Source organism: Pogoniulus pusillus, chromosome 34 (genome assembly GCF_015220805.1).
Source record: "Pogoniulus pusillus isolate bPogPus1 chromosome 34, bPogPus1.pri, whole genome shotgun sequence".
Classification (NCBI taxonomy): Eukaryota; Metazoa; Chordata; class Aves; order Piciformes; family Lybiidae; genus Pogoniulus; species Pogoniulus pusillus.
The window spans coordinates 11,202,133-11,225,419 of NC_087297.1; the positions used below are offsets into that span (position 1 = coordinate 11,202,133).

A 23,287-nucleotide genomic window follows, 5' to 3' on the forward strand; every position below is an offset into this window, starting at 1 on the left:
GCAAGTCCTGGAGATGATGCTGGAAGGAAAACTTCTTCAGCTTCCAGGAACAATATGAGATGGAGCATTTCTGAGCACTCTTTTCCCCTCACACCACCCCAGAACCTTTCACAGCAAAACACACAGATGAAAGCAAAGCCAGTGAAGACCTTGCATTGTATTTATCCTGAGCTTGATTTGAGCTGTCAATAATGATCACACCTCAGGCAGAGCCATCAATTCGTGATGGACAGAGCATAGCTGAAGCAGTCTGACATGCAGCACTGGGGAAAGGAAATGAAACAAAGAAACCTGGAGCACAGAGACCCAATAAATAGCCACCAAAAAAAAAGACAAGATACAGGGAAAGACCCCCACAGGCCACTATTTTCAGAGAGTTTATTTGTGAGAATTATTTCAGCTTGGCACACAATTGGAAAATGCTAACAGAGTTTGGTGGGACAACAGGAAAAGTGCAGGAGTGTTGCTGCTCCTCTGGGGAGAAAACAAAAGGACAGAAGTGAATCACAAATATGGAACCATCAACACTGCAAATAGTTACCTGGAAGTGGGCTCTATCAGCTGTTAAACCACCCCCTCAAACACTCCCAGTCTCAGGACCCTGGGATGATGCTTCCAAGTCCTCTGCTAACACAGACTGAAGATGCCAAAGGTGAGTTTATCACAACCCAGGCTGTTTGCTCAACTGGCAGAAGCTGAGCTCTTCAGAACTGAGCTTAATTTACTGCTTGTCTTTTATCTGGCTTGGTTCTGCTCACATGGAATTCAGAGGGGCTGCTGCTGGAACTTCAGGACAATCAGGCCTTCCACAGAGAAGCCTCTTCCAGGAGCAGTGAAGCTCTGCACCCAGAGAAATGCTGAATGCTTGTAGCATTACACTGAAAAGCTGCCTGCTTCTCCTCCTTTTAAAGGCAGTTGAACTTCTTAAGCCACTTGCACCTCCTCTGCATGCCCATTGCCACCACCCACATGAACCTCTCTTCAAGATGCCTCTCTTTTATTGGCATCTAGCACACTTTTGGCTGGAGTAGCACCTTAAACCTTGCTCCCAAGCATTAACAGACTGAGGATAGTTCCTTGCTGTGGCTCTCCCATTCTGGCAGGGTTTCTACCTCCATGCTTCTCATCTTTTTTGTCCACATGGAGCAAAGAGGAGGAGCAGCAAAATGAGGAGCAGCAAAGAGGGAAAAGTAGCTGCTAACTGCTGGCTCAAGAGGGAGCCTTAGAAGGAAATCAGATGAGCACTTCTGAACCTCTCTCGGGAGAGCTGAAGGAGCTGGTGTGGCATCTGAAAAACACCATGTAAGGCTTCAACAGTTTGTTGCTATGTCCTCTGAGTGACAACACCTGCTTGTGGAGTGGGAAGGGCTACGACTGCTTTGTAAGAGCTGCCATACAGAAAGTGGGGTTCAAAAGTCGAGCAGCTTTTGAGTGCTGAGTTAGCAGTCTTGTCTCAGGGAGCTTTTGGCCAGCATAAGAAAAGGAGGGCTGGAGCATATCCTTAGATCTTATTATCCTAAAGAAAAGTCATTCAGGCAAACACTTCTGCTTCCTGCTACATACCTGCAACTAAAATGCATCTTACAGCACATTTCTCATACAGAAGCTGATGCAGTGAAGGGACAGAATCATAGCCAAAATAAAAGCAGTCCCAAAGAAAGTTCCCACATGGTCTCATCCTGTATCTAAAGCCACAACCTGCCACAGGCTGGCTGAATTGCCTACTTAATTCTTGTGCATTCAACCTCTGTGACACCAAGAGGGCCAACAAAAAAAAAACTGGGGAGGGACTTTTGAGGCTCTCAGGGAGTGCCAGGACTGGGGGGAATGGAGCAAAGTTGGAGGTGGGGAGATTCACCCTGGATGTGAGGAGGAAGTTGTTGAGCATGAGAGTGGTGAGAGGCTGGAATGGGTTGCCCAGGGAAGTGGTGGAAGCCCCATGGCTGGAGGTGTTCAAGGCAAGGCTGGCTGAGGCTGTGTGCAGCCTGCTCTAGGGTAGGGTGTCCCTGGGCATGGCAGGGGGGTTGGAACTGGCTGCTTCTTGTGGTCCCTTCCAGCCCTGACTGATTCTGTGATTCTATGACTCATTAGGTTTTTAGACCAGGCTCCTCATACCTATTTTTCCTATGTGAATTGCAACCTGTGTTGTTCAACAGAAAAGCAACTTTTTTTTAGTACATTTTAAGTCATTTAAATCATCCTGCTCTCTGCACAATGGACTGACAAAGAACAGTTACTGGCAAAGTTTTGCAGACCCTGCTGTACTCCAAGCACCACAGGTTCTTCAGAGCTGCTTGAAGAGATTCAGGTTCAGGTAGTTTCCATTTCCACAAGCTGTCTGGGCTGGCTTTTCTGCAGGAAAGGATGTTGGATGAACCAAAAATGAGACAGCAAGTTGTTCCTGGGGTGGTAGAAAAATTGCTGGCTTGTATCTCAGGTTGTGGAGGGGAACAACCAATTGATGCAGTGTTTCTGTTACACTCATTCCATATGACTCTGCTCAATAGACAAAACCAATCAACCAAAAAAAAAACCTAAACAGGTAGTGAAGGAAGAAGAGGCTGCTTCTACAGGCACAAACAAATGATGAACAAGTCCTACACCAGAGGGAAAATCCAGCATGCATCTTCAACACCACACATAGAAATCAAAGACAAGAAGCAACTGTTAAAAAACCACACAAGGAAAGGTTGTCCTCTTTTCAAACCATGGCAACGATTACACTGATTAACAAAGCACTGATATTCACAACCCATCCAAACTGAACTGGTTTACAGCTTCAGGAAAAAGGAAAAAAGAAGAAGAGGAATTAAAAAAAAAAAAAGGCAAAATAATAGAGAGCTTTTTTCCTTTTAATTCTCTTTAAAAGCAGGAGTGCCAAAGAGAAACTGCTGCTGCATAGCAATTTGTGTCAGCCTTCTTGTGCTTTCTGTTCAGGGGATACACCACACAGGGGCATGTTTCCTGCTGAATTGTTGACAGACTTATCAGATGCCTACACAAATCAACTTTTTTTTGTTGCTTGGGTTTGGATTTTTTCTTTCCCCCTACCTAATTCATTATGGAGTTGCTACAACTACAGTAACGAGATGGAAAAGGTTCCAAGAAGTTCCTGTGGGAACTACTTCTGGTATTGTCTGGATCAGTTTGGCTTTTTCTGTAGTTCCCCCACATCCACAAACATATGCACCTTGAGTGTGAGAACTGCATGAGAACAGTCTGAAATGAAACCCCAGACCATGGAAAGTGAGGCCAGAGGCACACAGTCCCCTTCCTACCTCTGATTATTATTGTTTTATTCCTTCTTCTTAAATACCACCACTGAAAAAACCCAATGCATGAGATACAGCCCCCCCCAAACCAACAGCAAACTGGTTTGCTGTGCACCTCTCCCAGCAGGGTTTCACACCTGCTTCCTCAGACAGAGCATTTGGAGGCTGCCCAAGCATGACTTTGTACTTCTCCATCAGTCAAGTTTATTTGTGTGATGTTTTTTCCAGATCTGGAAGTTTTTCAATTAGTGCTTTATGGTTCATGTTGATACTGGCTATAAGTCCTCCCTCATTGCCATCTGAGCCAGTGTAACTAATTTCTTCACCAGTCAGGGTGGTCATATGGCCACCCAATGCTCTCAAGACTGCATTTCCAGCACATATGTCCCACTTCTTGATGTAGGTGACATGGATGTACACATCAGCTTCCTCCTGATTCTTTTCAGCCACGTCGAGGAGGGCCAAGACTTTATAACCTGGGAGAAACAGGCAGAGGTAAAAACACCCAAGAGTTAAATCAACTTTTCCCTCTCACCACAAAGGAAAACTAGATCTGCTGTTCATGCCATGCACATGGAAGTCAGGGAAGTGATGACATTGATTGCATCACACCTCCCAGTAGCTAACCAAGAAACTCTGCCTGCAGAGAAAATCCTGACAAAGAGCACCACCAGCTCCAAGGTTTTTCCTCTGCACTGCAGTTAAAGCCTTGGGTATTTGGGACACATCATTTTCAGCCAGCCCCTACGCTACAGAGACTGATCTACAGACACAGTAAAAGACCAAGACCAAAACCAAACACAGTTTTGCTCTTACATTCACTCACCTATTTCTCCATCTTTCTCTTAGGCTGAAATCTTTTTGACCTGGCTCTTTATTCCAACAGCAGGAAGATGCATTTACCCCTCTTTAACAAAACAACTCAGCCCAGGGCAGTCCCCTTTATCACACATTATGCAGTACCAGGTTACTGCTCAAAATAGCAATGTTTCTTTTGTGGCTTTTTTTTATCTTTTCAATTTTTCAACTGTTCAACCAATTCCTTGCTTCATTAAACTGCTCCTTTCTTTATCTCCTTACACAGTGTCAAGCCTGGGAGAAGATCTGCTATAATCCCTTACGCTTTCACTTCTTTTATCATGTGAGAACTCCTTTAGGTTCGTTGCCAAGAGCCTGTGCGAGATCTTCTTGACTAAGCAAACTGTAGCTTTCCATATTAAAGACACAAACCCACTGCAGTTCTGTAACATTCCAATTTTGCATGGCTTTTCAGAGACTTTGAGCCAGCTGCTGCTTCACACCAGTGCCTCACATCTGCATCCTGTCAGCAGAATGCTGTGTGAAGTTACAGAAAGTGAGCTGACTCCTCTTTGGCCTGAATATAAGGCACAAAAGATGTAGGCTTCAGTGACATTAGTCTTCTCTTTTGACATCAATGCAAGGAATAGTACCAAATACTAAGGGATGCTTCTTAAAATATTAATTAAACATACTAGCAGTTAACTAGCAACCATCAGACTCTTCCATGATTCCCTATTTGGTCACAGAATCCTTTTTCCTCCACAGAGACACTGTGAACAGTCACACACCACAAACACATCATTGTGTTCCATGAAAGGACCACAACATAGAATCGTAGAATCAACCAGGTTGGAAGAGACCTCCAGGATCATCCAGGCCAACCTAGCACCCAGCCCTAGCCAGTCAACCAGGCCATGGCACTAAGTGCCTCATCCAGGCTTTGCTTGAACACCTCCAGGGATGGTGACTCCACCACCAACCTGGGCAGCCCATTCCAATGGCAAATCACTGTCTGCTCAGGGTTTTATTCACTAGTATTTGAACTTGGGGACAACTTGAAGCCTGAATTAAGTTTCTGCACAGAGGAAAAACTGCCCCTGTTGTCACAGCCCTTTCTTTTAGGGATGTGAAGTACAAAAGGTTAAGAGAGAGAGGAGACGCCACAGTTACATCCTTTTGTCTAATAACCTCTCGCCTGTTAAATCATTCAGAAGCAATACAGTGGATAGGATGCTTAAGGAAGCAAACCTGCTCCTCCAGCTGGGATTATCACAGTCTTGTTCCCAAATGTCTGCCGTGCAACCTGCTCAACTTTTCCTGCATGGGAGCGGGACACAATAATCCTTGGACTTCTCTCATTGTAGGAGGAACGAGGTTTGACGTTTGAGCCGCCGTCCACCATCGCCCAGGCTGCAAGAGACACACAAACACCCAACATTTACTAAAGGCAAACTCTCTTAAGTGTCAAGATTAAACAATACTAAGCTGAGAAAATGGAATTGATGCCTCAGACATAGTTTCTATTCCTACAATGAAAGCTGGGGCTGAGAGGATGAATTGGTGCATGGCCACAAGTGCACAGGAGCAGAAGAAAAGAGGAAGAGCCCTCTCAGGATCGCAGGATGTCAGGGATTGGAAGGGACCCAAAGAGATTGTTAAGTCCAACCCCCTGCCACAGCAAGACCATCCAGTCTAGCTCAGGTCACACAGGAACACATCCAGATCCAGACAGGCCTTGAAAGCCTCCAGAGAGGGAGACTCCACAACCTCTCTGGGGAGCCTGTTCCAGTGCTCCGGGACCCTTGTGCACATGGCTGGCTGTTCTTGTGTGGTGCTTCCAAAACACAGAGCTAAGAGAGAAAATCCAAAGCAGCAATATTTAGGCTTTGCCTCTGCAAAGCCACTGAAGGTAGAAGAATGGTTCAGCTCCAGTTATTTCATTAAACAACTTTCTGTAAGAACAAAGAGCCTCACTATGCTTCAAAGCAGATAGCAAAAGCGCTCTGGAGTCATTTTGTTCAGCAGGAGAGTAATGGTGAGGGAGGAAAACAGCTCAGGAGGACAGTAATTCTAAGGAAAACATTTGTTGGTGTGCTTCAGAGGAGAGGATTTAGAACACACAGCCTCCCACTTGTTTCATCATGAGGTTCAAAGCCAAGCTTGGTAGGTGGAATCCCCTACCCATTAATTTGACATTTACTTAGCAGAGCAACCAGCAATTTTGTCTCAGCAGAGGGCCAGATTGTATGGCAACAGACTGAGTTATGTGTAATAACAGTGCTGACTGCCCTTTATTGCTTTGTGCTTGTGGAGCAGCATTAGGAGTCAGCCTGCCCACAGCATATTGGTACTTCCAGCTCAGGAAATGAATGCTCCTCACAGACTGACAGAACTCACTGTGTCTCACTTGATGCCAGGTCTGGATGTTTCACAGCTTACTGTTACTTGAGAGGACAAGGCAGAATAGCTTTAAACTGAAAGAGGGTAGGTTTAGATGAGGTATTAGGAAGATATGGTGGTGAGGCACTGGAACAGTTTGGGGCTCCCCTGTTTAAGAGGGACAGGGATCTGCTGGAGAGGGTCCAGCAGAGGGCTATGAGGATGATGAGGGGACTGGAGGGCATGGCTGATGAGGAGAGGCTGATAGATTTGGGACTTTTTAGTCTGGAAAAGAGAAAACTTAGAGGGGACTTGATACGTGTTGATAAGTATCTGAGGGCTGGCCAGGAGCCGGGGGACAGGCTCTGCTCACTGCTGCCTGGGATAGGGCAAGGAACAATGGGCATAAATTGCAGCACAGGAGGTTCTGCCTCAGCACAGGGGGAACTTCCTGACTGTAAGGGTCCCAGAGCACTGGAACAGGCTGCCCAGAGAGGCTGTGGAGTCTCCTTCTCTGGAGACTTCCAAGGCCTGTCTGGATGTGTTCCTGTGTGATTTGTGTTAGATAGGATTGTCCTGCTCTGGCAGGGGGTTGGACTGGATGATCTCCTTGAGTCCCTTCCAACCCCTAACATCCTGTGAGCCTGTGGTGATCCTGTAAACAGGTTGCCCAGAGAAGTTGTGGGTGTCCCATCCCTGAAAGTGCTCAAGGCCAGGTTGGATGAGGCTTTGAGCAACCTGACCTAGTGGAAGGTGTAGACCGAGATGATCTTTAAGGTCCATTCCAACTCAAACTATTCTGTGGTTCTAATGGAGGGGAAAAAAACAACTCAACACTAAGTCTTGAAAAAAAACCAAATTAAAAGATACTGCTTCAGCCAGATGTTAGAAAAATATGTTCCCAACACCCCCTCTCCCAAGATTCTTAAAGCATACTGGGATACAGCACACACTTCAATGACTGGAAATTAAGTGCCTGTTTAAAGGCAATAAAATATTCAGCAGAAAATATCAAGACTTAAGTAAAATAAATAAAACAAAGAAGGTTTTTTTTCAGACTTGCTTTCTGCATAATTTCACAACTCTAGAGGTCAGTATTGCCTAAAGGAAAAGGAGAACAGAGTTTCACATATGTAGAAAGACACCTAGACTACTTTGAAGCTTGCAGAAGTGCATACACCTTGCTGAACCTGCAGCCAGGCTCACTGATACATCATTACTGCTGAAGAATTAATTAGTTCACATTTTGGCACTAAAAGCATGTCAGGTCATCATTAAGGTTATGCTGGACAGTCCTGCTTGCCACATACAGAGAGTTGCCATCAAGGTCTTTAATCAATCTTGTTATTCACACTGGAAACCAGTGTGAACACCACCCTGAAAGGCCAACTCCAGGGTGTAAATATCATAGACCCAAGTTCTGCTGAATGAGCCAAGGACTCCTCTGCTAAGGACTAACAGCATACCCAAGGCTGTCAGTATACAAAGGTTTCACCTTCTTTGGCTTGCTATAAGCACTCAAATTTAAGGGACCTTCATTTTCAAACATATTCTCAGGTAGTCTGTTTTAAATCACAGGATCACAGCTCACAGGATGGCAGGGGTTGGAAGGGACCCAAGGAGATTATCCAGTCCAACCCCCTGCCAGAGCAGGACAACACTATAACACAGATCACAGAGGAACACATCCAGACAGGCCTTGGAAGTCTCCAGAGAAGGAGACTCCACAACCTCTCTGGGCAGCCTGTTCCAGTGCTCTGGGACCCTTACAGTCAGGAAGTTCCCCCTTGTGTTGAGGCAGAACCTCCTGTGCTGCATCTTCCAGGCATTGCTCCTTGTCCTATCCCAGGCAGCAGTGAGCAGAGCCTGTGCCCCCGCACCTGGCAGCCCTCAGATACTTATAAACATTTATCAAATCCCCTTTTAGTCTTCTCTTCTCCAGACTAAGCAGCCCCAGGTCCCTCAGCCTTTCCTCATCAGCCATGCCCTCCTGTCCCCTCATCATCCTCATAGCTCTCTGCTGGACTCTCTCCAGCAGATCCCTGTCCCGCTTAAACTGGGGAGCCCAAAACTGAAGGCAGTATTCAAGATGAGGTCTCAGCAGGGCAGAGTAGAGGAGGAGGAGAACTTCCCTTGCTCTGCTGGACACACTCTTCCTAATCCATCCCAGGACCCCATTGCCCTCTTGGCCAAATGCATCATTTCCACGTTAAACAAAGCAGGGCAGCTAAACCTTTCTGCTTTCATAGCACAGAGCACATCTGCAGCTCCAGCTCTGAGCTCTGCAGCAGCGCTTTTTTTGCCCCAGGTGCTGCTGCCTCATTTATACCTACAGATGTTCTCTCAAACACCACATTTTAATTAACACACTGCCTGAAGATGCTGGAGCTAGAGGAAGACAAAGGTACCTGTGTATGCTGAGAATGGTTTGTGTATCACTCCTATCACTGGTTTACCATTCACAGCCACGCAAACCATCGTCGTGACGTACTGTCGAAGATCCTCTGTGGGCAAAAAAAGAGGAGAAGGGGAGCAGGTTTTCAGCCAGATGCCAAGAAGATGAAAAGGAAGCAGAACTGACATTACAGCAGTGTTTTGTTTGAAGGCAGGCCTACATTCTGCCTCTTAGAATTATGTAACTCTTGTTGCATCCGAACTAACCTTGTGGTTTTCAAACGGCTTGAAAGTCTTTTCAGTCTTACAGCCCTTTTTGCTGCTCAGCTGTCACCTGCACTGCTCCCAGATCTAATGCTAACAGCTCTGTCTTATGCAGCAGGTATTTTCGTGGCAATCTCTGCCCTGATGTTCTCCCTTCTCTGCCTCATCTCCTATTGCTTCAAAGCTGGTCAATCAAACATCAAAGAACACGTAGCAGAAAATGTTATCGATGGAATATTCATGTTTAAATCCTCATTTCCCTGTTTATTTTGCAAGATTTTTTTGCTGGCTTGCTTTAAACTGCTTATGGAGTATTTAAAATCAGTTAAAAAAGGGGAAAACTGCACGGTTTGGGAAAAACTATAATGACTGGGTTGTTTTTTTTTTTAGTATCAGGTTAAACAGAATCTGTTTACTTAATATTCCATTTAGCTAAGAAACAATCCGAGGTAGAATTTTCCTTAATAGCCAAGTGGAGGCCAGTGACAAGCAGAGTCCCTCAGGGATCAGTCCTGGCACCAGTCTTGCTCAACATCTTTGTGGGTGCAATGGACAGAGGCATCGAGTGCACCCTTAGCATGTTTGCTGACCACACCAAGCTGTGTGGTGCAACAGACAGGCTGAAGGGAAGGATCCATCCAGAGGGACCTGGACAGGCTGCAGAGGTGGGCACAAGCCAAGCTCATGAGGTTCAACAAGACCAAGTGCAAGGTACTGCTGCTGGGTCAAGACAATGCCAAGCACCAATCCAGGCTGGGCAGTGAGTGTCTGGAGAGCAGCCCTGAGGAGAGGGACTTGGGGGTGCTGGTGGACGAGAAGCTCAGCAGGAGCCAGCAGTGTGCACTTGCAGCCCAGAAAGCCAACCAGAGCCTGGGCTGCAGCAGCAGAAGTGTGGCCAGCAGGGCCAAGGAGGTGATTCTCCCCCTCTGCTCTGCTCTGCTGAGACCCCACCTGGAGTACTGCATCCAGCTCTGGAGCCTCTATGACAAAAGGGATGTGGAGATGCTGGAGTGTGTCCAGAGCAGGGCCAGGAGGATGCTCAGAGGGCTGCAGCAGCTCTGCTGTGAGCACAGACTGAAAGAGTTGGGGCTGTGCAGGCTGGAGCAGAGGAGGCTCCAAGGTGACCTTCTTGTGGCCTTCCAGGATCTGAAGTGGGCTACAAAAAAGCTGGGGAGGGACTTTTGAGGCTACCAGGGAATGACAGGACTGGGGGAAATGGAGCAGAGCTGGAGGTGGGGAGATTCAGACTGGATGTGAGGAGGAAGTTGTTGAGCATGAGAGTGGTGAGAGGCTGGAATGGGTTGCCCAGGGAGGTGGTTGAGACCTCATCCCTGGAGGTGTTTAAGTCCAGGCTGAATGAGGCTGTGGGCAGCCTGCTCTAGGGTAGGGTGTCCCTGGGCATGGCAGGGGGTTTGGAACTGGCTGACCCTTGTGGTGCCTTCCAACCCTGACTGATTCTATGATTCTAAAAGGAGTTATTTAATATTCCCTCTAAATAAAAAGCATTCTGACATTCAGAAGTCTTCTTCTGCCCAGTCAAACAGAGCATTTACTGAATATTTACTTAATATTCCCTTGAATTAAACACAGAAATACCAAGACATTCAATGCTGCCACAGAAATGACTGAACTAAATGCCCAATGCCAGCCAAAGACCCATAAATGACACTTAATATTTAATTTAGCAATTGCAAGGAATAGCAGAGTGATTTCAGAGCTGGAATGTGTAAAAATTAAAGCCTGCAGGCAGGGAAGTGCAGATTTCATCCTGCAGTGAGCCCACAGTAGCTCTGCCAGGGCACAGCTGAAGGAGAGATCTCACGTTAAAGACTTACTGCCTTGTCTCCAGTACAAAAGGCAGAGCCCAGAACTACACACACAGGATTTACCAACAAGGCTCAGCTACCTGTGTACTCTTGTGTAGCATCCAAAGGATCAATCCAGACAGTGACACTCTCTGCTGGAACCTCTTTAGGCTGTACTTTTTGCTTGATGTCTTCAGGAATGCTGCGATCCCAAGCGACTGTCTCCTGCTCGGCTGTATCGACGCGCTCCTCCGAGTTAATCTGGGGTAAGAGACAACAGAAGTAGTTGCATTAGCTTAGCAGATGAGCAGCTGTGGAAAATTGCACCTTTGCTCACATCTTTTTAGTACCTCACATCACAGTCTCATCCACTGGGATCAGAGAATGGTTTAGGTTGGAAGGGACCTCAAAGCTCAGTCAGTTCCAACCCACCACCATGGGCAGTGACACCTCCTACTAGAACAGGTTGCTCAAGGCCTCATCCAACCTGGCCTTGAACACCTCCAGGGAGGTTATGGAGCACAGAATCACCTAATGTGATCAAAGATCACAAAGAGCACAGAGGTTTTTCAGTCAGGAGTTAAATGCAGCTGCTTCAAAGACTAGCAGCAGGATGCTGGACTGTGGAGAACCATGTGGCCCCCAGACACAGCAGAGGTTTAGTATCAGTAGAGTTGCAGTTATCAGGAGATGCAAATGGAAATGTCCAGAGACTTTCTCAATGAGTAATATGCAGATTGTGGCATGACTTGAGGGAGCAGGAACCCTTAGTAAATATTCCTGCTCCTGGCACTGAGTTACAACTAGCAGTTTAAGCAGCTCAAATGGTTGTAGCAGTCACACAGCTGTCAGATGTATGTTATTTACCAAACAAGCTAACATTCCATAGCTGTCTTTAGGGTAGCTTGGGGTAAGGACCTGAGGAGGCTCATAAAAACCATTTATAAACAGCAGTCAGAGGTCCCACTTAAGCCTGTTGTGACAAAATAGAAGTCACTAAGTTGCTGCCCAGCTTAGTGACTTCTATTCTGTACCAGAGTGCTGAAATTTCAATCTGCTGAACAGTTTGGATGGGGCTCTGAGCAATCTGCTGCAGCTGAAGATGTCCTTGCTCACTGCAGGGAGGGGGGGGGTTGGACTAGATGACCTTTAAAAGGTTCCAACCCCAACCACTCCATCATTCTATGATTCAATGGCTAAATCTATTGATTTGAATGGGACCATGAAAATGAAAAGCCTGGAGGCCCAGAGAAAACAGCCTGCAAAGGGCAATGTTGGTAAAACATTAATAGATGTTTGACTTTGTGTAGCTGTTTTGTTAGGGCACTGCCTCTGGCTGCCACACACAGTCTGTGACTACACAGTGCAAGCACTACACACACCCAAGATTCAAGCTCGACTTCACCACTGTTCCTGTGACAGGAGATGGAGGAGAGGAGAGGAGAGGAGAGGAGAGGAGAGGAGAGGAGAGGAGAGGAGAGGAGAGGAGAGGAGAGGAGAGGAGAGGAGAGGAGAGGAGAGGAGAGGAGAGGAGAGGAGAGGAGAGGAGAGGAGAGGAGAGGAGAGGAGAGGAGAGGAGAGGAGAGGAGAGGAGAGGAGAGGAGAGGAGAGGAGAGGAGAGGAGAGGAGAGGAGAGGAGAGGAGAGGAGAGGAGAGGAGAGGAGAGGAGAGGAGAGGAGAGGAGAGGAGAGGAGAGGAGAGGAGAGGAGAGGAGAGGAGAGGAGAGGAGAGGAGAGGAGAGGAGAGGAGAGGAGAGGAGAGGAGAGGAGAGGAGAGGAGAGGAGAGGAGAGGAGAGGAGAGGAGAGGAGAGGAGAGGAGAGGAGAGGAGAGGAGAGGAGAGGAGAGGAGAGGAGAGGAGAGGAGAGGAGAGGAGAGGAGAGGAGAGGAGAGGAGAGGAGAGGAGAGGAGAGGAGAGGAGAGGAGAGGAGAGGAGAGGAGAGGAGAGGAGAGGAGAGGAGAGGAAAGAGCAAGGGCAGGTCAGAAGCAAATAAATAAATGCAAACATTTACAAGAAATAAACCAACAGGGAACTACTCAGATACCTTCTTACAGCCTGACTGACAGATGTCCCCTGTGGACAGTGGAAGATATTTTATCACTCTGTGCATCCTCTGGACTAATGTTCAGGGCAATCAGCAAGGGGATGCTCACAAGTGTATACATCTGGAAGGTGTACTGAGCTGAGGTGGCTGCACAGGACTGTGCTCGACTTGCTGCTGTTTCACTGTGCTTCAGAGGTGTCACAGCAGTTTAACCAGCAGCCTTTCAGCTTTCCCCTCCTGACGACTGCCGTTGTGCTGCTCTGAAGAAGCCTGTGTGCCTTTGTGCCCACTGCACTGCAAGTCAGACTGCTCTCCCTCTGCCTTACCTCCATTTGCACAGCTTCTCTGGGTTTTCCCTTAAATATATCAGAGTTGAAAGCTGTCTCACCTTCTCACAGCATCTTTACCTACATGAAACCTGTGAAGGAATCAGATGCCAAAACCTCTGAATGTAAGCACCTACTTGACAAGCCAGGATGGATAAATATGCCCAAGAGGAGAGCACAGAGCAGTCAGAGCAGAGCATCTCCAACAACCAAGGAAAGTAGCTGACTTCTGCTTATGAAACAGGGCTTCAGAATCTGCCAGGGGAGGAAAAATTCACACCAAAACTTGACTTTCTTGCAGCCAGGACCACTCCTGATCCCTCTGAACTTTTGAATCTAGGGACAGCAAGTAGGAGTTTCCACTAGAAATGAAAGCTGCTTCCCAAAAGCTTGTGTTGCTTGAAGCTGAGAAGAATGCTGTGACAGTTTGGGAGTTACCTGCCTCCCTACTCTTATGAAAACACCCAGACTAGACTCAGCCTGCTGGAAATTAAGATGTGAAGCTTTATATTTAGAGCTTAGCACAATATGCAAGCAGAGATTTACAATACCTACAGCTATAGACAGAAATAGACAAGTTAAAAGTGATACAGAAACACAACAGCCCTCCCAGAAACCAGAGTCCCCAGGAGGGGCTCCCAACCACCCTTCCACTTTCTTCCCACCCCTCTGCCTTATCCCAGACTTTGCCTTATGTGCAAGGTGAGTTTGGAGGATCGGCCAGGGGGGGTTAGAAAAGCAAAAGGCTTAGTTACACAGAAAGCAGGTCAGAGAGAAAAGTGCAACAGAGAGCCACTGCAACTGTGTTAGCTATGTTTTGTGTTCTTGCTTTTATCCATCTCAGCAAGCCTGTGAGTGCAGCAGACATCACCACTGTTTCCTTTTCACAGCCTAGCATCTCCTTTCTCTCACTAGAGTATTTCAGCTAGTCCTAAACTAGCAGAAATGGCAACTCTGAAATCAAAATATCATTTTACAGTAGATCTTCCTCAGCTTCCTCTTCCTAGGGTCCAACTCCTGGAGTTTGTTATGAAAGGACAGAGAGGACCCTGTGGGATCATGCAGTTGCCTAACCAGAATGCTTGGTAGATGGCAATGAAGTTCAATAAGGCTCTAAAAGATGCTTGTCTACAGATATGCAAAGTATAAAAATATACTAATCTATACAGCAATAAAAGGCTTTAAACCCTCAGGGTTCATGTTCTCATTCATCTGAAATGTAAACAACCAATAGATCCATAATGCCACACCACAGAGAGAGGCATGCACAGAAGCCCAGATGGAAGCTCCTCTACCACCAGCTGCATCATCTTGTAACGACACAGAGCTGTCACTTCGTGCAGGAACAAAACAACAGGGTGTGTAAAGAAGAATATGGACAAGCCTAGAGGTCAAGGAGCTCTGTCAGTGCTTTCCAAAGCTTGTTTCATGGGTTTTGTCACTGAGACAGAAGGAAGCAGAGTAAACCAAGCAGGTTCTCATAAATGGCAAAGACATCTCAGATGGCAGCTCTGCTTCTGCTGACTTAGGGCAAATAGAAGTCAGTGAAAACAAGGAAAATGCCACAGAAGGAATCAGTGTGGATCACAGAATGCACAGGTTCCACCAGTTCTCTGTAGACACAACTAGGAATTAAAGCCAATAAGAGATGGAGACCTACTGGAGAGAGTCCAGCAGAGGCTACAAAGATGCTGAGGGGACTGGAGCATCTCTCTTAGAAGGCCAGGCTGAGACACCTGGGACTCTTAAGCCTGCAGAAAAGCAGCCTGAGAGGAGATTTTCTCAATGCTGATCAATATCCAGAGGGCAGGGGGCAAGAGGATGGAGCCAGAGCCTTGTCAGTGATGCCCAGTGACAAGGGGCAACAGGCACAAAGTGGAACTCAGGAAGCTGCATCCAAACAGAAGAAAAAGCTTCTTTACTTTGAGGGTGCCAGAGCCCTGGAGCAGACTGCCCAGAGAGGTTGTGGAGTCTCCTCTAGAGAGGTTCCAAACCCATTTGGACTCAATCCTGGGTAACCTAACCTGCTCTGGATGACCCTGCTTCAGTGGAGGGTTTGGACTAGATGTTTTCCAGAGGTGCCTTCCAGATCATGCTAGGATTCTGTAAGACAGTCACTCGATCCTTGGCTCACACAACTTGTTTCAGCCCAGGGCAAAAGTCTCTGTTAACAGTTATACACAGATTCAAGCCCAGTGAGGAGAAAGGGACAACTCACTTGTCATGAGAGCTGCAACACTCCTTTTCATCTTCAGAACATAGCCAAATAAGGCCAGATTTAAAGTCTACCACTACATTAAATAACAGCAAGACAAACTTGGGCTGCTTGTGAGTGGCTACACTACAACAGAACTCCAATCTCCAGATGCTCAGCTGACAGATTAAACACCATCCCCAGTACATCCACACAAGTCAAATGAACTAGGGGTAATTACAGCTGAAAAGATAATCACAGAACTCCTTACCATAATGTTACAGGCTTTAATTTCATTTCATGTAGAGAGCCAGCAGAAGGCATCCTGCATCAGTTAAAACCCACGTGAAGAGACAACACCAATTACTGAGATTTCAGACTCACACTCACACCATTTTGCTTTACTTAGAAACCTGCTGGCAGCTGCCCAGATCATCTGGGTCAGAAGAATGTTAATTGAATGTTAATAAACCCCCAAAGACCAGAGGATGCCATTCTCACAACCTGAAGAGACAAACAAGTTGGTGAACTTACTCAGCAAAGCACCAAAACCTTTCTGAAGTTTAAGCACCAAACCTTTCTGAAGTCTAAGCACCAAACCTTTCTGAAGTTTAAGCACCAAACCTTTCTGAAGTCTAAGCACCAAACCTTTCTGAAGTTTAAGCACCAAACCTTTCTGAAGTCTAAGCACCAAACCTTTCTGAAGTGTAAGCACCAAACCTTTCTGAAGTCTAAGCACCAAACCTTTCTGAAGTTTAAGCACCAAACCTTTCTGAAGTCTAAGCACCAAACCTTTCTGAAGTCTAAGCACCAAACCTTTCTGAAGTGTAAGCACCAAACCTGTCTGAAGTGTAAGCACCAAACCTTTCTGAAGTTTAAGCACCAAACCTTTCTGAAGTTTAAGCACCAAACCTTTCTGAAGTCTAAGCACCAAACCTTTCTGAAGTCTAAGCACCAAATCTGTCTGAAGTCTAAGCACCAAACCTGTCTGAAGTCTAAGCACCAAACCTTTCTGAAGTCTAAGCACCAAACCTTTCTGAAGTTTAAGCACCAAACCTGTCTGAAGTTTAAGCACCAAACCTGTCTGAAGTCTAAGCACCAAAACCTTTCTGAAGTCTAAGCACCAAACCTTTCTGAAGTCTAAGCACCAAACCTTTCTGAAGTTTAAGCACCAAATCTGTCTGAAGTCTAAGCACCAAACCTGTCTGAAGTCTAAGCACCAAACCTTTCTGAAGTCTAAGCACCAAACCTTTCTGAAGTTTAAGCAGCATTTTGGGTTTTAAACCTATTTCTTGAACCCATCTATCCTTCCCACAGAATCAGTCTCAGCTGCAAAGCTTCCCAGCTCAGATCAAATTCCAGTTTTCTGATAGCTGGCACTGTGGTCAGAAGCCTGTAAGCAGCAGGTTTAGAGCTAGAAAGTACTTCAGGTAGCTTGATAAAAAGAAAATAAATGGAGAGCTCAGAGACATTAATCTTCCAAAAGTGGAATTAATTTAGAAGAAAATCTCATTAAATGTAAAACTGACATGTTCTTAAATTTCCATTTCAAAGCTGAAGCCAAATTCCAGCCTTATCATGCACAAACTTGAAATGAGGTATTTATCATCTGAGAAAGAGATAGAAGCATGTTCTGATTCAGGGCAGTGGCAAGACTGATAAAACGGTGCTGGAAGAGAGAGACTGAGGCAGAGGAGGATTTCCATCACAAGAGGACAGAGCTGGTGCAGTTACAGAAGATAAATCAATGCACTGGTCACAAATAAGCCCAAAGAGCTGAAAAGGAGAGCAGAGGGCAGAATTCATTCTGGTAAATAAGTCTGCATTCTGTGAAAATAACACTGCTAGAGTGCAGAAGTAAAGCAGCAGAACTGTGTGGGTCCCTTCAAAATTGCCCTTTTTTACAGTCAGAGGACAGAGGCAACGTGGCCAAAGTGCTGGTTTCAGGAACTCATCTTCTTTGCCAATTGCTCCTGCCTTTGTGAGCAAGCAGGGCTTGCCCAGAGATGCTGATGCAGGCTGCTGGGTAGGACCACAATGTGAAGTGAATCAAGGTACTCCTAAAGAACCTCTCTTACATTTTCACCTGGGTGTGATGGTTTGGGTGTTGCCCACTCCCCACACTTAAGAAAATCATCCAGACTAGACTCAGTGGCTGGAAATTAAAGAATGAAGCTTTATATTTACAGCTTAGCACAACAGACAAGCAGAGATTTACAATGTCTACAGCTATAGACAGAAATAGACAAGTTAAAAAGCAATACAGAAACGCAACAGCCCTGCCAGAAACCAGAGTCCCCAGGAGGGGCTCCCAACCACCCTTCCACCTCCTTTCCACCCCTCTGCCTTATCCCAGACTTTGCCTTACGTTCAAGGTGAGTTTGGAGAATTGGCCAGGGGGTTAGGAAGCAGAGGGATTAGTCACACAGACAGCAGGTTAGAGAAGTGCAGCCTAAAGCCAGAAAGCAACTCTGTTATCTATGTTTATGTTCTTGTTTTTATACATCTCAGCAAGACTATCAGTGGACATCACCATTGTTTCCCTTTTACAGCCTATAATCTAATTCCTCTCACCAAAATATCCCAGCTAGGCTCAAACTAGCACACTGGGATACCTTCAGGTACCAAGCTCCTGACACTGACCCCTGGGCAAGCAGCATTAGGAAAACAGAAGGCTCTGATGCATGGCACCAAGAGAGAAACTCTTCTGCCAGGTAATGCTGCTGAAACCCTGGTACTGAGAGATCATCTCTCCAGACAGTGAAGCTCTCCTGGGCAGAACATGCCATGCTTCTGGCCACTACTCTAACTGGATTTGGAAAACACTGCCTCTCCAGTCCCTGCTCCCCCCAGCAGCTGGGCTGGCTCCAGAGAGTCTTTAATCCCTCACCTGATTCCTAACCCTGTCCTTATCCCACCACTGCTGTGCTAACACAAGGAATAAATCAGGCTGCAGGGGGAACCAACCAGGAAAGCAGTGAAATAACCCAGAAAAGATGGACAAAAAAATGCAAAGGAGCAGAAGGGATGATTAGAGCCGGATCAGAGCTGTAATTCATTCTCAGCACGACAAACAGATGAGGACAACACAGTGGCAGTGCAGGAGCTGTAAACACCTCAAGCCTGTAGCTGCAGTTGAGGATTTTAACAAGAAAACCTCTGTATGTATTTTAGCATTAAATGTATGCTAAAAATCAACTGCACAAACATGCTTCATGAAAGACACTGGCAAATATCCACTGCTGGCTGCTGAGTGGTGAGACAACAGCAGCTAAAACCTGAGGCAGGAGTTGACTTACTTGCTCCTTCTTCCCCGATCTTTCTCACGCCTGCTTCTGAGCCATGTAACAATATTCATCACCACTAATCTCCTACACAGTGATAACACAGAACTGGTCTGCTCCTCTTTGGGCTTACCTAACCTAGCTGTGAGAAGCTCTGAACTGATGCACATGCATCTATTTATATCAAGTAGAGCAGGTGATATAACAGTGGAGTTCCTCTGTGCAAACAATACCTTTACCCAACAGAGAAGACAAAGCAAAACGTTTTTTCTGAGTTTATTTACTTTCTTCCTCTTCCTCTCATATTTTGGAAGCTATCTCACTGAAACCACAACTGTCAGGCTTGGGAGAGATCTGCCAGATTTATTACAGCTTTTGTAGGGGAAAAGCCTAACTATTCATCATCCTTTTAATACTCACACCTTAAGAAAACTGCTCCAGCCAGACTGTTTGCACACTTCCCTTATGCCCAGCAGCACCATACAGGGAATCTAAAGTTGCTCACTGGTTTGATTTCAGCTGAATGACTTCTCCTCCTGATTATTTTTAAACACTGGAAAGCCACAGCTATTCTTGGAGGACAATTAACAGATCACTTCCTTTGCATTGCAGGCTTATTTTGGCTCACTGGTTTTGTGTTGGTTTGGTTTCTTTTCTTGGCTGTATTTGACAACAACTTAAATGTTGAGCTACCCTCATGTGAGGCTCAAGGACCCCACAGCGTGAGCAAAGCCTCCTTCTCTGGAGACTTCCAGAGCCGACTTGGACATGCTGCTGTGTGACCTGCCCTAAGCGATCCTGCTCTGGCAGTGGGGTTGGACCTGATGATCTCTGGAGGTCCCTTCCAACCCCTACCAATCTGTGATTCCATGAAAGCAGCTTCTTACATATGTTTACTCTTGGAATTCTTTCACTTCTAGTTTGACAGCTCTTGGTAGCAGCATCTTCTCTAGCAAGAAACCTGGGGAGGGACTTTTTAGGATGTCAAGTAGTGATAGGATTAGTGGGAATGGAACAGATTGGGTTGATTCAGACTGGATGTTAGGAAGTTCTTCAGTGTGAGGGTGGTGAGGCCCTGGAACAAGCTTACCAGGGAGGTGGTGGAAGCCTCACCCCTGGAGGTGTTTTAAGGCCAGGCTGGATGAGGCTCTGGCCAGCCTGATCTAGTGTGAAGTGTCCCTGCCTATGGCAGTGGGGTTGGAACTGGTTGATCCTTGTGGTCCCTTCCAGCCCTGACTGATTCTATGATTCTAAGATAAGAAGAGGTGATTTGACTTCAGTCACGTTTTCTATTCAGAAGCTGTTCTTATTCATGAAGACTACAGATATCAAGTATGAAGCCTCTTACAAGATGCAGTTTTTTATTGCCTCCCATGAAAGGTGTCTCAGGAAATCCTCTACAACCCTCGCATTTGCACCAGAGCTCCAGCAAGTCTGTGAAACAGGAGCAGCTTTAGATGACTTGTGCTGAAGGTATGCATGAAGGATTTGCAGGCTGAGATCCTGCCCTTACACCTGAGCAGTGCACACTGCCACGCCACACAAAGTTCTTCTTTTGGTATGGCCAAAGGTTCATGAATACATCTTCATCCCCGTGCAGACCTGAAGAGACAGCACGTCTGACCGGTAAACACAGCTCCACAGATATTTGGTGAACACTGCATGAGATAAGCTGTCATTATCCAGATCATGCACTTGGAATACTAAATATCCCTGAGCTGATCTGTCAGATTGAATAACTCCAGATCAGCTGCAAGATCTGCCAGACAAACCCTTCCCAGTCATCCCCAGCGCTCAAGCTCAGTCCGTTTGCAGGGAGGGGAGGGAGGGGACGAGGGCAGGGAGGAGAGGGAGAGATGCCTGCTGTTTTTTCCAGCTCCACTGCCATGCAGTTTATCTTCACACCACGTTTGAGAACACATCTGCACCTTAGAAAGGACCATCTATTTTTCGAGGCTAGCAGCACAACTCAACTCTAAGGAAAATAAAAAGGAGTAGCAAAGTTTTAGGAGCTCGCAGTGAAGGCCATCAGAGAAACAAGTCTGACTGTCACTGCTACCCATCCCAGGCACCAGAGCAGAGTTTATGCCCATGACCACAGACCAGGCCATACAGTTCCTGTGCCCCTGAAGCCCAGACTGAACCCTTAAGCTTCTCAAGAAGCACGGAGGACTCTTGTACATTTCAACTAATGAATTCACTCCATCTGTGGAACAGGAGAAAGCACACAGGTTTCTGGGCATGTTTCAGTAATGCCATGCCCCATGAGGACATCTCATTGCTGTCTACAACTACCTGCAGGGAGGCTGTAGCCAGGTGGGGTTGGGCTCCTCTCCCAGGCACCCAGCAACACAAGGGGACACAGTCTCAAGTTGTGGCAGGGGAGGTTTAGGCTGGATGTTAGGAGGAAGTTGTTGCCAGAGAGAGTGATTGGCATTGGAATGGGCTGCCCAGGGAGGTGGTGGAGTCGCTGTGCCTGGAGGTGTTCAAGAAAAGCCTGTATGGGGCACTTAGTGCCATGGTCTGGTTGACTGCATAGGGCTGGGTGCTAGGTTGGACTGGATGAGCTTGGAGGTCTCTTCCAACCTGCTTGATTCTATGACACTGAATAGCAGATGAGAACAGGGGCACAATACTTCTTCCTTTAACATAGGGCCTGCAACTGTGGCTTGCTACTGACAGGCAGCCCAGCAATCTTCAGAACACAACCTCTGTGTTCACACAATCCTTCACGTAATCTTTCTGCAGAGGAAGACTGATCACATCTCCAGTTTATTTTAAATACTGAAGAACTCAACGTTTCCTTTAGGGACAGGAGTGGGGGGAATGGAGCAAAGCTGGAGGTGGGGAGGTTCAGAGTGGATGCAAGGAGGAAGTTCTTGAGCATGAGAGTGGTGAGAGGCTGGAATGGGTTGCCCAGGGAGGTGGTTGAGGTCCCATGGCTGGAGGTGTTCAAGGCCAGGCTGGATGAAGCTGTGGGCAGCCTGCTCTAGGGTAGGGTTTCCCTGCCCACAGCAGGGGGGTTGCAACTGGCTGATCCTTGTGGTCCCTTCCAACCCTGACTGATTCTGTGATTCTTTAGATTTCATATTCAATGAGTCCTTCAAAATGCTTAAAAAACAAAAACAACAGAAAAATAAACCCAAAAACTCCACCACCTTTAGGATCTTCCAAAGCAGACAGTGCTAACCCAGGGATTAGAATGTGAACTTCAAGCAAAAAGCCGAACTTAATGACACTACTTTTTCTTTCCACCTGCCCAGCAAAAGCATGCAGTTGTCACCTCTGAAATCCAACCTTAGGGTTATCTATTTCAAATGGCTGTAAAAAGCTTGAGGAATTGAACGCCAAGAAGCTGAAAAGTTGCCTTTCACTACAGTGAAAGTGGAACTAAACCACCAAACCCCATCAAGTCTCAAAATACAGCTCTGGTTTGGGTAGGAGCTGAAGTGTTAGACCCAGATTTTGGAACTGAATGAGAGCAGGAAAAGTGAATTCACTTTGCTCCAGCGAGCCACAGCGCGACACAGACGTTAACTCAGGTCCCAGAGCTAAGAACTTCAAATTCTCATCCCTTAAAGCAGGGGTGAGAAGTGGCTGGAAGGACGATTCAGCCAGTAACGGCGCTGTTAATCTCAGCACCACAAACACGCAGAACGGGTGCCATGGAATGACTTTTCTCCATAACCACATCGTCCACAGCGCTTGAGCTCGCTGCTTCTCCCCACCTCACCCCCGTACCGTTTCAGACGCATCGCTTCAGCTCCCATGCCTTCGCTTCCAGGCGATCCAGCTCCTTCCCCCTGCAACCCAACACCCAGGGCACCGAGCATGAGGTGGCACTGACACAGGATCAGCAAGAGGGGCAGGAGAAACGCACGGAAAGGGCCGGGTTTCGCAGAGAAACGGAGAAGCGACACGTGTAACCCCGCCAGCGACCGATCCCGCGGGTGCCCGGCACCGGGGCACCCTTCGGCTGGTAAGGAGCGGCGCAGCGCCGGCACCCACCTGCACGGCGGGGAAGGCGCTCTTCAGCAGGTAGAACATCCTGCGGTTGGAGAGCAGGTCGCCGCTGGTCAGCTGCTCCTCAGCCCCTTCCCTCGTCTTCCCTTTCGCCTTGGCATTGAGGACGTTGCCTTCGCGGACCCGCTTCACCTCTTCCCCGCCCCTGACGGCGGCCAGGACGGACACGGCCAGCAGCTCCCGCAGGTCCACGGCACCGCCGGGCACGGATCCGCGGGGCGTTTCGGGCCCGCCAGCCGCCGGCTCGCTCAGCATGAAGAAGGCGAAGCGGCCGGCCAGGAAACCGGAGTAGAGATGATAGAGGACGCCCAGCCCCAGCAGGCAGAAGACGGCCATGCCTAGCGGCGAGAGGCGGATGCCCATCGGGGCCATGGCCGCGGGGCACGGCGGGGCACGGAGCGGCGGGCGGGTGGCGGGGCCGGGCGCTCAGCACAGCCCCATGGCACGCCGGGGCGCTCTGCTCCCTCGGCTGCGGGATCGGGCCGGCTCCAGGCTCCACGCT

At 47.3% G+C, this 23,287-nt stretch overlaps 1 protein-coding gene across 1 annotated transcript; it reads right to left on the minus strand.

The window, feature by feature from the left end:
• Nucleotides 1-364: 364 nt before the first annotated feature.
• BPNT2 (3'(2'), 5'-bisphosphate nucleotidase 2) lies at nucleotides 365-23,287 on the minus strand. The gene is made up of 5 exons (XM_064170556.1): nucleotides 22,771-23,287; nucleotides 11,017-11,176; nucleotides 8,861-8,956; nucleotides 5,322-5,483; nucleotides 365-3,748 (listed from the first exon to the last, which is right to left on the minus strand). Exons 1-5 carry the CDS (start codon nucleotides 23,155-23,157, stop codon nucleotides 3,477-3,479), a joined length of 1,077 nt encoding a protein of 358 aa, XP_064026626.1. The 5' UTR covers nucleotides 23,158-23,287; the 3' UTR covers nucleotides 365-3,476.

What these genes read in the sequence shown, in the direction of transcription:
- BPNT2 (XM_064170556.1), bottom strand. Translation starts at nt 23,157, where the DNA reads ATGGCCCCGATGGGCATCCGCCTCTCGCCGCTAGGCATGGCCGTCTTC. An exon ending in GCGCCTTCCCCGCCGTGCAG is followed by an intron (nt 11,177 to 22,770) that starts GTGGGTGCCGGC and finishes CTCTTACCCCAG; the next exon opens with ATTAACTCGGAGGAGCGCGT. An exon ending in TGCTACACAAGAGTACACAG is followed by an intron (nt 8,957 to 11,016) that starts GTAGCTGAGCCT and finishes TTTTGCCCACAG; the next exon opens with AGGATCTTCGACAGTACGTC.